General features: G+C 46.4%; 2 protein-coding genes across 2 annotated transcripts in view; one reads left to right on the top strand and one right to left on the bottom strand.

The window, feature by feature from the left end:
• The first annotated feature begins 388 nt into the window (after nucleotides 1–388).
• LOC311140160 (uncharacterized protein) lies at nucleotides 389–8,627 on the top strand. Its single transcript, XM_084175100.1, has 8 exons — nucleotides 389–623; nucleotides 3,116–3,709; nucleotides 4,334–4,500; nucleotides 4,639–4,734; nucleotides 4,832–5,622; nucleotides 5,780–5,915; nucleotides 6,086–7,627; nucleotides 7,755–8,627. The coding sequence occupies exons 2-8, from the start codon at nucleotides 3,409–3,411 to the stop codon at nucleotides 7,926–7,928; spliced, it is 3,207 nt and encodes a 1,068-aa protein (XP_084031226.1). The 5' UTR covers nucleotides 389–623; nucleotides 3,116–3,408; the 3' UTR covers nucleotides 7,929–8,627.
• Nucleotides 8,628–11,814: 3,187 nt separating this feature from the next.
• Nucleotides 11,815–14,380, bottom strand: part of LOC311139358 (protein capicua homolog) — a 52,859-nt gene continuing 50,293 nt past the window's right edge. Inside the window, exon 22 of the mRNA XM_084174230.1 lies at nucleotides 11,815–13,882. Coding sequence (XP_084030356.1) covers nucleotides 13,611–13,882 — 272 coding nt within the window. The 3' untranslated portion in view covers nucleotides 11,815–13,610. The remainder of the gene's footprint in view (nucleotides 13,883–14,380) is intronic.

Here is a 14,380-nt window from a genome sequence, read left to right as displayed (position 1 = left end):
TCTGTTTTTTATTTCTACCTGGTAGATAATTGCACTCACCTGGTGTCCCAGGTCTGAATTAGCCCCTGATTAGAAGGAGAGGATGAAAAACAGAGGTGTTTCGGCCCTCCAGGACCGGAATTGAAGAACCCTGATATAGCGTAACAATTACCCATTATTCAAAGTTTCCATTATTTTAAGTTTAAACAAATAGGATCAGATGAGTGCTATTTGAAAAAATTGTAAAACAGGTCTAAAGTAGATACAAGAACAAATGACAAACTACACTGACATGGCGACAGTAAACTACCGCAAATATACAGTACGTTATGTGAAAATGCCCTGTCTGCCAAGCAAAGACTGCTTGATGACTGACAGGGAATGTATCCAATCACTGCCTTCCAAAGTCACAGGGCCAGAGCGCGAGGCGGCCCAGCGTGCCGACAACATGCGAACGATCCGCGGACAAACGATGTTTTTCGTGCACCGAAATGTTTCTCTGACAGAAGGTGGTTCACGATTTTAAAAGCGTATTGTTGAATCAGTGCATTATTCGCTTAAAGACGGAACGGAGAGTGCATTGTTGCTTCTGCGGAGCTTTGTGGCTACCTCACGACGGATTGTCCAACGACAGTAGATGAGAGGTAAGATTATTTGAACGGGAGGGGAAGGAAGGGCCTGTCGTGTCTACCGGAGACCTGCGGGGAAAAGTGGATAGCGCCGCCTGACGACCGCCTTGAGCCGGGAAGCCACAGTCAGGAGACAGCGGTGCCTCCGAAGAGGTCTCGGATATCCGAGAGAGCGCCGCCAACAGCTCGCCACATGAATGATAACACACAGGAAGCAATGTTACAAGCTATCATGCTACACAGGATCAGTTCTGCAGCAATGTAGCTTGTATAAACTTAATGGCATGAATTATATGGCATATTTGAGTAGAAAAAAAATGCATGTAACAATACACATCCCGTCTACCACCATTTGGCGCCTGCGTGCAGCTAGCTTCTGCTGCTTGTAGCAGCTTCTGATTAGCTTGTAGCTATCAGCTCTATTTTCTATGACGATTTTATGGAACCATGTAATAGCTACAGGGCAATTCCATGGTAACAGAATTAGGCTGAGACTCAGATTTCTCACTTTAAAATGTATGCTAAACAAAAAACATTTACTGGAAGAATAGTGTAGATGCAAAGTTTTTGTTAACAGAATTACGGTAAATCTATTTTGGTTATTGAATTACAGTAAGTGAAGTAACAGAATTACAGTAACGGAATTACAGCATGTGTCCCTGATCTGTACCACACAGAAATGCATTATTTATGGATATGAATGTCATTTTCTTTATTGAGATTTATCCTGAATAGGTACACAAAGGTAGAAATATGCAATATCGTCCTTTGCATATATGGGTATCATTCTACACGCTGGCTATTATTATAATGAGCTCTGCCCCCAAACAATACCAAATTTGGTTGGACCTGACCAAATCTGAACCAATCATATATGTCTATGTTTCACAAGTTTTGGACATTACAGTAGAGAACAATAGAGTACAGTACATCACAGCAGAGTACAGTACAATACAGTACAATACAGTACATTACTGTACTCTAGTGTGCTCTACTGTACTGAACTCTACTGTACTGAACTATACTCCACTTTTCTTCACTGTACTGTGCTGTCCAAACTTGTGAAACATAGATGTCTATGATTGGTTCAGATTTGGTCTGGTCACCAATCATGGACATCTATGTTTGGGCCAAATCAAGGCTTGTCTGGACCGGCCCCAAAAATGACGTCTGTGGACGTTGAAATTTCAACTACTTTTCAACGTCCATGGACGTCCGGTGTCGGTCGGTGCTCAGTGGGTGCGGATGCTGGTTACAGTAACAATAAATGGAAAGAGAGGGGGCTCATGGGTAGGTGTCAGTAAGAGCCGGGAGAGGTAACATTAACTGGAGAGAGAGCGAGAAGAGCAGGAGGGGTTGTCCAGACAGTTTTCACACTCTCGCTTTGACCACCAGACAACAGAAAAAGAAAGAAAACAGTTATGAGCTGAACATAACAGTATGCCAGTGGAAGTGAGGACATTAGCCCTCCAAACTGTGGTTTGTGACTATGATTTGATTTCCCATTGTAGCTAATTCAATTGCTGTAATTCCGTTACTGTTTTTTCTGTAATTCTGTTACCGATTTGGTAACAGAATTAAGAGTTTTAATCACTTAATAATTCATAAACCGTAAAAACACTAACTAATTGGTAGGTCTACCTTTACTTGTTACTTCTGTGAACTTTCATTATCCTCCCTCCTCATGAGGGAGAGAAAGTAGAAAATATCTTAAAGATATGTGGGTTTTTGGTAACAGAATTACAAGGCACAAGGCAGTGTTTAAGAAGGCAAATAATTTCTCCAAAACAAAATATAGATTTACTTAAATATTACATTTTAGTCATTTAGCAGACGCTCTTATCCCGAGCGACTTACAGGAGCAATTAGGGTTAAGTGCCTTGTTCAAGGGCACATCGACATATTTTTCACCTAGTCGGCTCGGGGATTAGAACCAGCGACCTTTCGGGTACTGGCACAACGCTCTTAACCACTAAGCTACCCGCCGCCCTATATTATTGTGTTTTGATGTATTTCTAATACCTTTTTAAGACTTTTTCTGGGAGATGTTTTCTAAGACCCCTTTTCCATCTGTTTGACCAGAAATCAAAGCAATTACTAGAAACATTTATCTATGCCTTCATTTCCCAAAAATATAGACTCTTAGCTTTAATGTGACACCCATTTTGATATATATTTTTTAAAACTACTTTTATTGTATTTATTTAACCCTTAGTTGACTGAGAACACATTCTCATTTACAGCTACAACCTGGGGAATAGTTACAGGGGAGAAGAGGGGTGATGAATGAGCCAATTGGAAGCTGGGGATGATTAGGTGGCCATAATTATATGAGGGCCAGATTGGGATATGCTCCTATGAACTTCCCATGTTGGTGCTTATGGGTCCTTTTATATGGAAATTACCTACATCATTGTAAACTAAAAGAATGTCAGTGGGGCAGTTGGGGTTTGGAACAGGTGATACCAAATAGCTGACTGAGACTACCGTATTTTGCTTTTTTGCAGGTTCCCTCCCTGTTGTCCTGACATCACAGAACATCATAGTGCGAGACATGAGGAAAGAGGCTAGCTAAACTAGACTTTACAAATCATTGTTACTGGTTCAAGCCCTAAAACTCACAACACACTGTTTGCTCGCTAACAGACATCAAAGTCTTCAATTCAACCATCGAGGCACACTTGTTTCAGGATTGTAACACCGAGATATAACTCAGACCAGGACTGGAGACTTTTTCTCATTCATTTAATTGTGCTGACTAACACACACACGGTCTTACAAAAACCGCCTTGCAGTAGTCATGGATGACCAGCAGGAGGACCCAGAGGGCATGTACGACGTGCAGCACCAGTACATGTGCAGCGAGTGCCACCAGCTCTTCAACACCCTAGAAGAAGTGCTGGTACACCAGCAGATCCACACAGGGCAGGAGGGAGAAGAGGGGGAGACTGGGGAGGCCATGGCCATCCAGGGCATCTCAGAGGACGGGGAGAGTCAGTACCAGTGCCTGGAGTGTGGCACCCTCCTCAGGAACCCAGATGAACTGCTACTGCACCAGGAGCTGCACATGAGAGAGGCAGGGTTTGAGACAGAGGAGCATGGTGAGAGGGGGAGGATGGTGGAGGACTGGAAAGGGTGGATATGTGTCTTGAAGAGAGGGAGTGGGGGTGAAATGTGGTGGTTTGTTTCAAGGAGGAAAGGCAGAGGTTGTTTAAACGTAGAGGGGCTAGATCTCTGAAGCTGGAGACTCTTATCTCCCTCACTAGCTTTAGGCATCAGTTGTCAGAGCACCTTACCGATCACTGCACCTGTACACAGCCCATCTGAAATTAGCCCACCCAACTACCTCATCCCCATATTGTTATTTATTTTGCTCATTTGCACCCCAGTATCTCTATTTGCACATCATCTCTTGCACATCTATCATTCCAGTGTTAATACTAATTGTAATTATTTTGCACTATGGCCTATTTATTGCCTTACCTCCATAACTTGCTACATTTGCACACACTGTATATATATTCTCTGTTGTATTTTTGACTTTATGTTTTGTTTTACCCCATATGTAACTCTGTGTTGTTGTTTTTATTGCACTGCTTTGCTTTATCTTGGCCAGGTCGCAGTTGTAAATGAGAACTTGTTCTCAACTGGCTTACCTGGTTAAATAAAGGTTAAATAAATTTAAAAAATAGTGAGACTCACCTGCTGAACGTTGTGTTCCCCAGAACTGTGTGAGGTGTTGGAGACAGACGAGGCAGGGACAGAGGGCCAGGTGTCTGGGCCCATCCAGTACCAGTGTCTAGACTGCCTGGCCCTGTTTGACTCTCCGGAGGTGTGGCTGGCCCACAGACAGACCCACAGCAAGAGCAGCACACACAGTGCCACAGAGACTGTGAGTATTAAATAGCAACACATTTCATCAGTAAACCCTTCATCAAAGGGCTTACAGGCTAAAGTTCTTTAGCGCAAAAGCAGAATTAGGTGTTTCCTTTCTTGGCTCAAACTTCCTCCCCCCTCCTCTCTCTCCCAGGAGTATGTGCTGCAGCCCGATGGTACTGTGACACCCTTGGTCAGTGTTCAGAACTTTGTCTTGAGTGAACAACAAGCCGGGGAGATCTTAGCACAGGTACTGTACACACCTCATGTCAAAAACGCATAGCTTTTAAAAACCAGTTACCAGTTATTCTCACTCATAAATGATCATGTCTGTGCCCCCCTCTCAGGTCCTGGCCCAGCAGCAACAACAACAGCAGTCTGCCCCTCAGCCCTCAACCCCCTCCCGGGCCACCTTCCTACCCCCCGCCTCCCCCCTTCCTGGCTCGGCCACCATGCGTCTCCAGATCTGCAGTGCCCAGGCCCTGGCCGATGGCTCCAGTACCCCCGGCCTACGGCGTGCCAAGCTGCTGCCCCCTCTGCTCACTCCTCTAGGGGTGGGCTCGGTAGGAAAGCTGGGGGTCCCAGAGAACGGCCTCCAGAGACTGGAGGTGGCGCTGTATGCTGTCCGGGAGGAGAAACAGCAGCAGGGGGAGGTGGTGATCTTCCACCCCTATGAGTGCTCTGAGTGTGCCGCCCTCTTCCAGACCCCAGAGGACTTCCTGCAACACCAGGGGGAGCACTTCCTGGCCCAGGAGAAGGAGAGCGGCGAGGACGGGGTGATGATGGGATACGAGGAGGACAGAGGGACGGAGGAGGAGAGAAGGGAGGAGAATGGGGGGAGGGTGGCAGAGGAGAGGGGGAAGGGAACAGGGAGACGCGCCCTGGCTAAAAGATCTGGAAACACACCTCTATGCCTGCAGTGCAGCCAATGCCAGCGTACCTTCACGTCAGCCAATCGCCTGGCGGCTCACAGGCGCGTGCACGAGCATGGCACGTACGAGTGCCGGGAGTGCGACAAGGTGTTTAAGAAGGCGGCGTCGCTGCAGACACACATGCGCACTCACTCCGGGGAGGCTCGGTATCTGTGTGTGGACTGTGGTCACGGCTTCAACACCGAAATGACCCTCATCATACACAGGTAGGTGCCTGAACAGACATCATGTTCTCATCGTCATGAACCATCACAATCCCCAATGTTTTTCTGTCTATTGCTTTTCTCTGAGACAATTCTTCTCTTCTCTTTTATATCTGCCCCTCTCTACCTCTGTCTCCTCATCCCTCGCTCTGTCCTGTAGGAAGTCTCACACAGCAGAGCCGCTCCACAGGTGTGAGCACTGTGCCAAGACCTTCAGCAATATGACCAAGTTCCTGTACCACCGTAGAACACACACCACCAAAGTGGCCACCGCTACACCTACCCCTGTCGTCCTGGTAACCACGTTTTCTTTTTAAAAATGGTAATATAGTTCAAAATTCTAACTTGAGAAATGTTTTGCGCAAATCATCAATGAGAAATGTGTGCAAATGTTTTGTTTCTCTAGTTAAATTCAGTCCCATACTGGTCAATGTATTAGCATGTGTTTTGACGTTGTCCTTTGCAGGTCCCAGCAGCCCCCAGGAGGGTGTCCCTGTCAGCCCTGTCCATCCTTCAGAGAGCCCGGGCCCTGAGGGAGGGGGACGGGGGTGAGGGCAGCCCCATGGAGACGGAGGGGGGCGAGGAGAACCTGATGGCCCCCCTCACTGAGGCTGAGATGGAGATAGGCGGGTCGGGGGAGGACACTGCCTCCAGCTCCCTGAGCAGGGCAGAGGGGGAAAAGGAGAACGGGGTGGATGTGGAGGGGACACTAGGGGGCAGTGGAGAGTCCCAACCTGGAGAACAGACCGCTGATCCTGGTTCCTCTACTGACCCTAACCCCTCTGGCCCCCGGGGCGCGTTCCCCTGCCCCTCCTGCTCTCAGTCTTTCCCCTCCCTGCTCCGCCTAGTCAAACACCGCCATACGGCCCACGTCTCCGAGAGCCGCTTCAAGTGCTCCGTGTGCACCAAGACCTTCAAGAAGCAGATGCACCTACGCAACCACCTGCGCACACACACCGGCGAGCGGCCCTTCCAGTGCTCAGACTGCGGTAAGACCTTCTCGTCCCTGGCCAACCTGTCTCGCCACAACCTCACCCACTCTGGCATGCGCCCCTACCGCTGCGACATCTGCCACCGGACATTCACCCAGTCATCCAACCTCCGGCAGCACCGCCTGCTCCATGCCAACCTCACTCCCTCGCCCTGCCCGGACTGCCCGGCCACCTTCGTACGGCCGGCCAAGCTAGCCGCCCACCGCTACACTGTGCACCCGGGGGCCCCGGCCCCATTCTCCTGCCCCCACTGCCAGGCTGGCTTCCTGCACAGGAGGAAGAGAGACCGCCACTGTCAGGAGGTCCACCCCACTGAGGCTCAGGCAGACGGAGAGGGAGGGTTAGAGAGCCAGCCCCAAGTGTGCCCTGATGGGGAGCCCCTCTCAGAGCCCTCCACCTCAGAAGACCCAGGGACCACCAGCAGCATGCGAGGGGGCCTGGACTGCACTGTGTGTGGGAAGAAGCTCAACTCTGCAGCCAACTGGCGTCTGCATCAGCTGAGCCACGGCCTTGTTCCTGGTCGGTCCTGTGGTGGTGCAGTTCCCAGGGGTAAATCCCACCAGTGCCTCACCTGCGGTAAGCTGTTTGTCTCCTCCTCTGGCGTGGCCTTGCATCAGCGCATCCACACAGGAGAGCGCCCCTTCCCCTGCAACCTGTGTGGCAAGCGCTTCCGGCAGAACACGCACCTGCGAGAGCACCTGCGCACACACACAGGGGAGCGGCCATTCCGCTGCGAAATATGTGACAAGGGCTTTGTCCAGAGCATGCACCTGGCGGAGCACCGGCGTACGCACACAGGGGAGCGCCCCCACGCCTGTCTGGTGTGTGGCAAGGCCTTCAAGTCCTTCTCCAACCTGCGGAACCACAGGAAGACCCACGCACGGCAGGAGGAGGCGGCCGCAGCACAGGTTGCCATGGAGACCAGTGCCGCCGTGACGCTAGTGGAGGCATCCCAGGTGGAACTGGCCAATGGGCAGCCTCAGCTGATCCACATACAGACGTCGGACCTACAGCAGGTGAGGGGGAGGGGCTGGCGGGGTCTGTCTGTCTGCGGACTCTGTGAGTCTGTAAAATTGAGAAAATATGTTCTTCAAATATGTTTTTCTCTCACATCCTCCATACAATGCTTCCTTTCCTATCCAGACCCAGGGCACTCCCACCATCATGTGTAATGAGTTTGGGGAGACCATCGCCATCATAGAGACCAGTGAGGGAGGAACCCTGCCCCTGGCTGAGGCTATAGAGATCTACCACACAGCCCTGGAGAACAGTCTGGGGATGGACTCCATCACTGTAGAAAGCCTACAGCTCATCTAATGGCCAGACAGAGACAACTCAGAACCATGACAGGACCATCAGATAACCCTCACAGAACCATCACAGAACCCACACACGACTATCTAGATACTCTGAGGGTCAAAGAGACACAACTCAGAACTATCACAGAACCATCATAGAACCATCAAACAAGCCTCACAGAATGATCTACAGCTACTGAGAGCCAGTGAGAGAGGCTCAACTATCGGAGAACCATGACAGAACCTCCTGTGTGGGCTGTGGGACTGTACTGACCCTTGAATGGCAGAGAGCATGTTTTACTGACTGTTATCCCATTGGGGTGAATGTATGGGGAAGAGTGGGAGAAACATTAAACTATGATCTAGTGAACTACAGGAGTGTAGAAAAACGGCTGGTCTGGTTGTCATTGTTGAGTATAAAAATGATTGTCTACAATTGCAGCAGGCAGGACAACAATGGGTGTTCATTCACTCCTACAGACCAAATTGTGTTACGATCTCATGTTCAGAAAGACAGGTCAGATCCGGTCAGTGGTGGCGGAGAGGTAGTTGTGACAGACGTGAATCGAGGGCCATTTCCTGTGCTTCAGTCATGTTCTTGACTGCCCATGGATGTTCATTCAGTGCTCGTCTGTAATATGTGATTTTTACTTTGAAACCAATGACTTTTCCTCCTTTTGCTGTAAATATATAAATGAATGATTAAATGATGTTTGATAATATGCTATGACTGTTGTGTTCTGCGACTGTGTGTGTTACTGTGTGTATTGTGATTGGGGGTGAGACTGGACCCCATTCTCCTTCCTTTTGAAGAACAGATCAAGCCCAGGGAAAATTAACACTTATATTGTTTAATGTGCAGTATTCGCCTTTCGTCTTCTCAATACATTTCTTATGATGTATGTCCTTGCTTGTCGTAGCATTCTCCCCAATGACTAAACTGTTATATATATATATATATACAGTACCAGTCAAAAGTTTGGACACACCTACTCATTCAAGGGTTTTTCTTTATTTTTACTATTTTCTACATTGTATAATAAGTGACGACATCAAAACTATGAAATAACACATATGGAATCATGTAGTAACCAAAAAAAGTTAAACAAATCAAAATATATTTTATATTTGAGATTCTTCAAAGTAGACACCCTTTGCCTTGATGAAAGCTTTGCACACTCTTGGCATTCTCTCAACCAGCTTCACAAGGTAGTCACCTGGAATGCATTTCAATTAACAGGTGTGCCTTGTTAAAAATAAATTTGTGGAATTTCCTTCCTTCCTTAATGCGTTTGAGCCAATCAGTTGTGTTGTGACAAGGTAGGGTTGGTATAGAGAAGATAGCCCTATTTGGTAAAAGACCAAGTCCATATTATGGCAAGAACAGATCAAATAAGCAAAGAGAAACGACAGTCCATCATTACTTTAAGATATGAAGGTCAGTCAATCCTGAACATTTCAAGAACTTTGATAATTTCTTCAAGTGCAGTCGCAAAAACCATCAAGCGCTATGATGAAACTGGCTCTCATGAGGACCGCAACAGGAAAAGAAGACCCAGAGTTACCTCTGCTGCAGAGGATAAGTTCATTAGTTACCGACCTCAGAAATTGCAGCCCAAATAAATGCTTCAAAAGAGTTCAAGTAACAGACACATCTCAACATCAACTGTTCAGAGGAGACTGCGTGAATCAGGCCTTCATGGTCGAATTGCTGCAAAGAAAACACTACTAAAGGACACTAATAAGAAGAAGAGACTTGCTTGGACGAGCAATGGACATTAGACCGGTGGAAATCTGTCCTTTGGTCTGATGAGTCCAAATTTGAGATTTTTGGTTCCAACCGCCGTGTCTTTGTGAGACACAGAGTAGGTGAACGGGTGATCTCCGCATGTGTGGTTCCCACCGTGAAGCATGGTGGAGGAGGTGTGATGGTGCTATGCTGGTGAAACTGTCAGTGATTTATTTACAATTCAAGGCACACGTAACCAGCATGGCTACCACAGCATTCTGCAGCGATACGCCATCTCATCTGGTTTGGGCTTAGTTGGACTATGATTTGTTTTTCAACAGGACAATGACCCAACACATCTCCAGGCTGTATAAGGGCTATTTGACCAAGAAGGAGTGATGGAGTGCTGCATCAGATGACCTGGCCTCCACAATCACCCGACCTCAACTCAATTGAGATGGTTTGGGATGAGTTGGACCGCAGAGTGAAGGAAAAGTAGCCAACAAGTACTCAATATATGTGGGAACTCCTTCAAGACCGTTGGAAAAGTATTCCAGGTGAAGCTGGTTGAGAGAATGCCAAGAGTGTGCAAAGCTGTCATCAAGGCAAAGGGTGGCTACTTTGAAGAATCTAAAATATATTTTGATGTGTTATTTCATAGTTTTGATGTCTTCACTATTATTCCACAATGTAGAAAATAGTAAAAATAAAGAAAAACCCTTGAATGAGTAGGTGTGGTCAGAATTGAAGGAATGATGGATGGCGCTAAATACAGGGAAATTCTTGAGGGAAACCTGTTTCAGTCTTCCAGAGATTTGAGACTGGGACGGAGGTTCACCTTCCAGCAGGACAATGACCCTAAGCATACTGCTAAAGCAACACTCGAGTGGTTTAAGGGAAAACATTTAAATATATTGGAATGGCCAAGTCAAAGCCCAGACCTCAATCCAATTGAGAATCTGTGGTATGACTTAAAGATTGCTGTACACCAGCAGAACCCATCCAATTTGAAGGAGCTGGAGCAGTTTTCCCTTGATGAATGAGCAAAAATCCCAGTGGCTAGATGTGCCAAGCTTATAGAGACATACCCCAAGAGACTTGCAGCTGTAATTTCTGCAAAAGGTGTCTCTACAAAGTATTGACTTTGGGGGGGTGAATAGTTATGCACACTCAAGTTCTGTTTTTTTGTCTTATTGGTTTGTTTCACAAAAAATATGTTGCATCTTCAAAGTGGTAGGCATGTTGTATAAATGAAATGATAAACCCCCCCCCAAAAATCAATTTTAATTCCAGGTTGTAAGGCAACAAAACAGGAAGAATGCCAAGGGGGGTGAATACTTTCGCAAGCCACTGTAGGCCCACCCACTGGGGAGCCATCCCCAGCCAATCAGATTGTGTTTCTCCCCACAAAAGAGCTTTATTACAGACCTAAATACTTCCCCGTTTCATCAGCTATCCGGGTGGCTGGTCTCAGACGATCCCACAGGTGAAAAAGCCAGATGTGGAGGTCTTGGGCTGGCATGGTTACACGTGGTCTGCGGTTATGAGGCCGGTTGGATGTACTGCCAAATTCTCTAAAAAAAACATTTGAGGTGGCTTATGGTAGAGAAATGAACATTAAATTCTCTGGCTACAGCTCTGATGGACATTCGTGCAGTCAGCATGCCAATTGCACGCTCCCTCAAAACTTGAGACATCTGTGGCATTGTTGTATGACAAAACTGCACATTTTAGAGTAGCCTTTTGCTGTCCCCAGCAGAAGGTGCACCTGTGTAATGATCTTGCTGTTTCATCAGCTTCTTGATATGCTATACCAGTCAGGTGGATGGATTATTTTGGCAAAGGAGAAATGCTCACTGACAGGGATGTAAATACATTTGTGCACAAAATTTGAGAGAAATAAGCTTTTTGTGCGTATGGAAAATGTCTGGGATCTTTCATTTCAGCTCATGAAACATGGGACCAAGACTTTACATGTTGCATTTATATTTTTGTTCAGTATAGTTGGACAATAACTAATCAATAACTATGGTTCAGCTGTGTGTACATGAAAAACTAGTGAAAATATGTTAACTTGAACATCCATTTGTATACTGAAAGATACAGATACAAACTTAAATTATTCATAAATCTATATCTTGCATACTGTATCTCAGTAAAACAAGGAGTAACCACAAACGTTAATATTCATATTTATTATTCATTTGTCAATTTCTGGAGTTTCACCTTGTGTAATGGCGTTTTTTAAAAGTCAATTAAAACATGTCTGTTACACATTGTTCCTTATCAATATTATAGCGAGTCTCCTGACTCTACAGTAAATAATATGTACAACACAACCATGTCTTGCACAAAGACGACCAATATTATACCCTACCACTCTTTGTACTGCCCTGCCCCCTCCGGCCTTCTCTCCTCCCACCCAACAAATAAGGTCTGGAGAGAACAGTAAGGGAGTGAGAAGGGAAGGAAAAGAGCTGGAGGAAGGAGGAATACAAGTGGCGAGGCTATAGAATCAAACTTACTAGCAGGGGAGTGAGAGAGTGGTATACAGGGTTGTCCAAAAACATACTTCTTATTACTCTTGTATACAAATGTCAACCCTCTTTTCTTTGTTTTCCCTCGTTGAAATGAATAAAAAGATTGTCACCCCAGGTCCTTGCTGGGGCGAGGTGAGGGTGTTGAAAGGGAAGAGGCACAAGTGAGGACCATTTCTCTCACACGTCCTATTCTATTTGCCCTCAAATAAGAAAACAGGTTGAGAGAGCTCATCTAATGGCATTGATACCAGCCCATGGTAAGGATAAGGCCCACTATAACAATGACAGGAGTAATATTAGTAACAGTAATAACACAATAATAAGATAATCAACTGGAAAGTTACATGAGTTTGATTTTTAAAAAGACACGTTAGTTTTCTTTAAAAAAAAAAAAAAAAAGAAAAGATGGGCCTAGTCAGCCTGATGGCCTCTGGGTTCTCAACTAAAGTCTACAAATACATAAAACATGGTTGAAGCGACACTTCAGTCCAATGAAGAGCCATGATGTGCCCATTGACTCTTTCTCCCCGCCTCCTTCCCTCATGGCGAGCTAATCAGACTAGCAGGAACGCTTGGTACCCACCTTACTGGCATCTTCTGTAGCCAATCATGGGAAGAGAGGGCGAGGTCCTAAACTCTCCAGTCCCCCTCACAGACCTGTCCTGAAGGTCTGCTTTTATGGATCAAAGTAGAGAAAAATCAACCAATACAACAAGGATCCTTCTGATCCCTCACAAGGGTTGCGCGGGCTCTCCATCCAATGGCATCATCTCAAGCCAGTGGGGGCCCAGCCCCCTAATGTCCAGCAGAAACAAATGAGCCAATGGGAGACTTAAGAGCCAGACCCTCTTCGGCAGCCAATTAACTGATCTTGCTTCCCAAGCCCTTATTTTAAAAACAACAACGACAGTCCTGTTAGACTGAGATAAATGACCTTTAAAACAGTCCCACTATGTGATATGTTATTCAGTCTGAAATATGGGCCCTGCTCCAAGGCAATGGGTAACAGGTGGAGAGTTGTTATTGGTCTATAGTCCACTGGCATCAATGGAAGCTTACAAGGATAATATTAATATTACTAACAGATTGCTAATTCAAGTGTGGGTATTGGAGTTTGAAGTTCATCAGTGTGTGTGTGTGTCACTGGTATTTTTAAATGTCCTTTTTTGGAGAGGGGGAATTACACTTTTAAAAAAATCCCCTTTTAAGTTTTAAACAATTCCACCTCTGACACATTTTACAAACACACATCCTCTTTCTTTGTCTCTTCCACTTGCTCTTTCTGACGTGGCTCTCTGGAGAAAGAGAGACAGGTCCAGATCCGCGGAGAGACGGAGGGGTGTAACATCAACAAAACTGAAGGAAGAGAAGGAGGCAGGGATTTGGGAAACTGGTCCATCGCTGATTGGTCAATCCAGCCTGTCAGCATCCCTCATCTAGAAGACTCCTGCGAATCCCTCGGCTCCTCTGGACTACCCTCCCTCTCTCGATCCGCCTCCTCTCCCAATGGCTCTGCCCCTCCTCCTCCTGTCCCCTCCCCTGATTGGGCGCCAGAGGGTCCGGGGAGCGAGGAGGCGTCGCTGGTCTCAGAGGGGGCGGCGGTCTGCATGATCTTCTGGCGGACCTCCCTGATCTTCAGCTGCAGACACACCTTGGTGGGGAAGATGTCTGAGTAGCGTGCCTGGAAGGCTGCCGTGGCCTGGGCTTGATGGCGGACAGGAGGAGGAAGAGACAGGAAGTGTTGATTATTGTTGATTGACTAAGAATGTAGAAAAAACTCATTTTGCTAGGTGGGGAGGGCTTTTGAGATGTGTGTGCGCATGTGTACACTCGGTAAATGAGAGTGAGAGTGAGTGTAGGGCCTATGTACGTATGAGAGAGGGCATGAATGTCTGCGCACATACAGTGCATTCGGAAAGTATTCAGACCCCTACCCTTTTTCCACATTTTGTTACATTTCAGCCTTATTCTAAAACGGTTTAAATAATTTTTTTCCCTCAGCAATCTACACACAATACCCCATAATGACAAAGTGAAAACAGGTTTTTAGAAATGTTTGCAAATGTGTTAAATATACAAAACAGAAATACTTTATTTACATAAGTATTCAGACCCTTTGCTATGAGACTCTAAATTGAGCTCTGGTGCATCCTGTTTCCATTGATCATCCTTGAGATATTTCTACAACTTGATTGGAGTCCA

This window comes from Coregonus lavaretus (assembly GCF_964263955.1).
Source record: "Coregonus lavaretus genome assembly, chromosome: 13".
In the NCBI taxonomy this organism is placed as follows: Eukaryota; Metazoa; Chordata; class Actinopteri; order Salmoniformes; family Salmonidae; genus Coregonus; species Coregonus lavaretus.
This window is presented reverse-complemented; position numbering and strand designations above follow the sequence as displayed.

Excerpts from the sequence above, each read along its gene's own strand:
- LOC311140160 (XM_084175100.1), top strand. The coding sequence starts at position 3,409 with ATGGATGACCAGCAGGAGGACCCAGAGGGCATGTACGACGTGCAGCAC. Across the intron at positions 4,735-4,831 it reads CCGGGGAGATCTTAGCACAG|GTCCTGGCCCAGCAGCAACA; the intron begins GTACTGTACACA and ends CCCCCCTCTCAG. Across the intron at positions 7,628-7,754 it reads AGACGTCGGACCTACAGCAG|ACCCAGGGCACTCCCACCAT; the intron begins GTGAGGGGGAGG and ends TTTCCTATCCAG.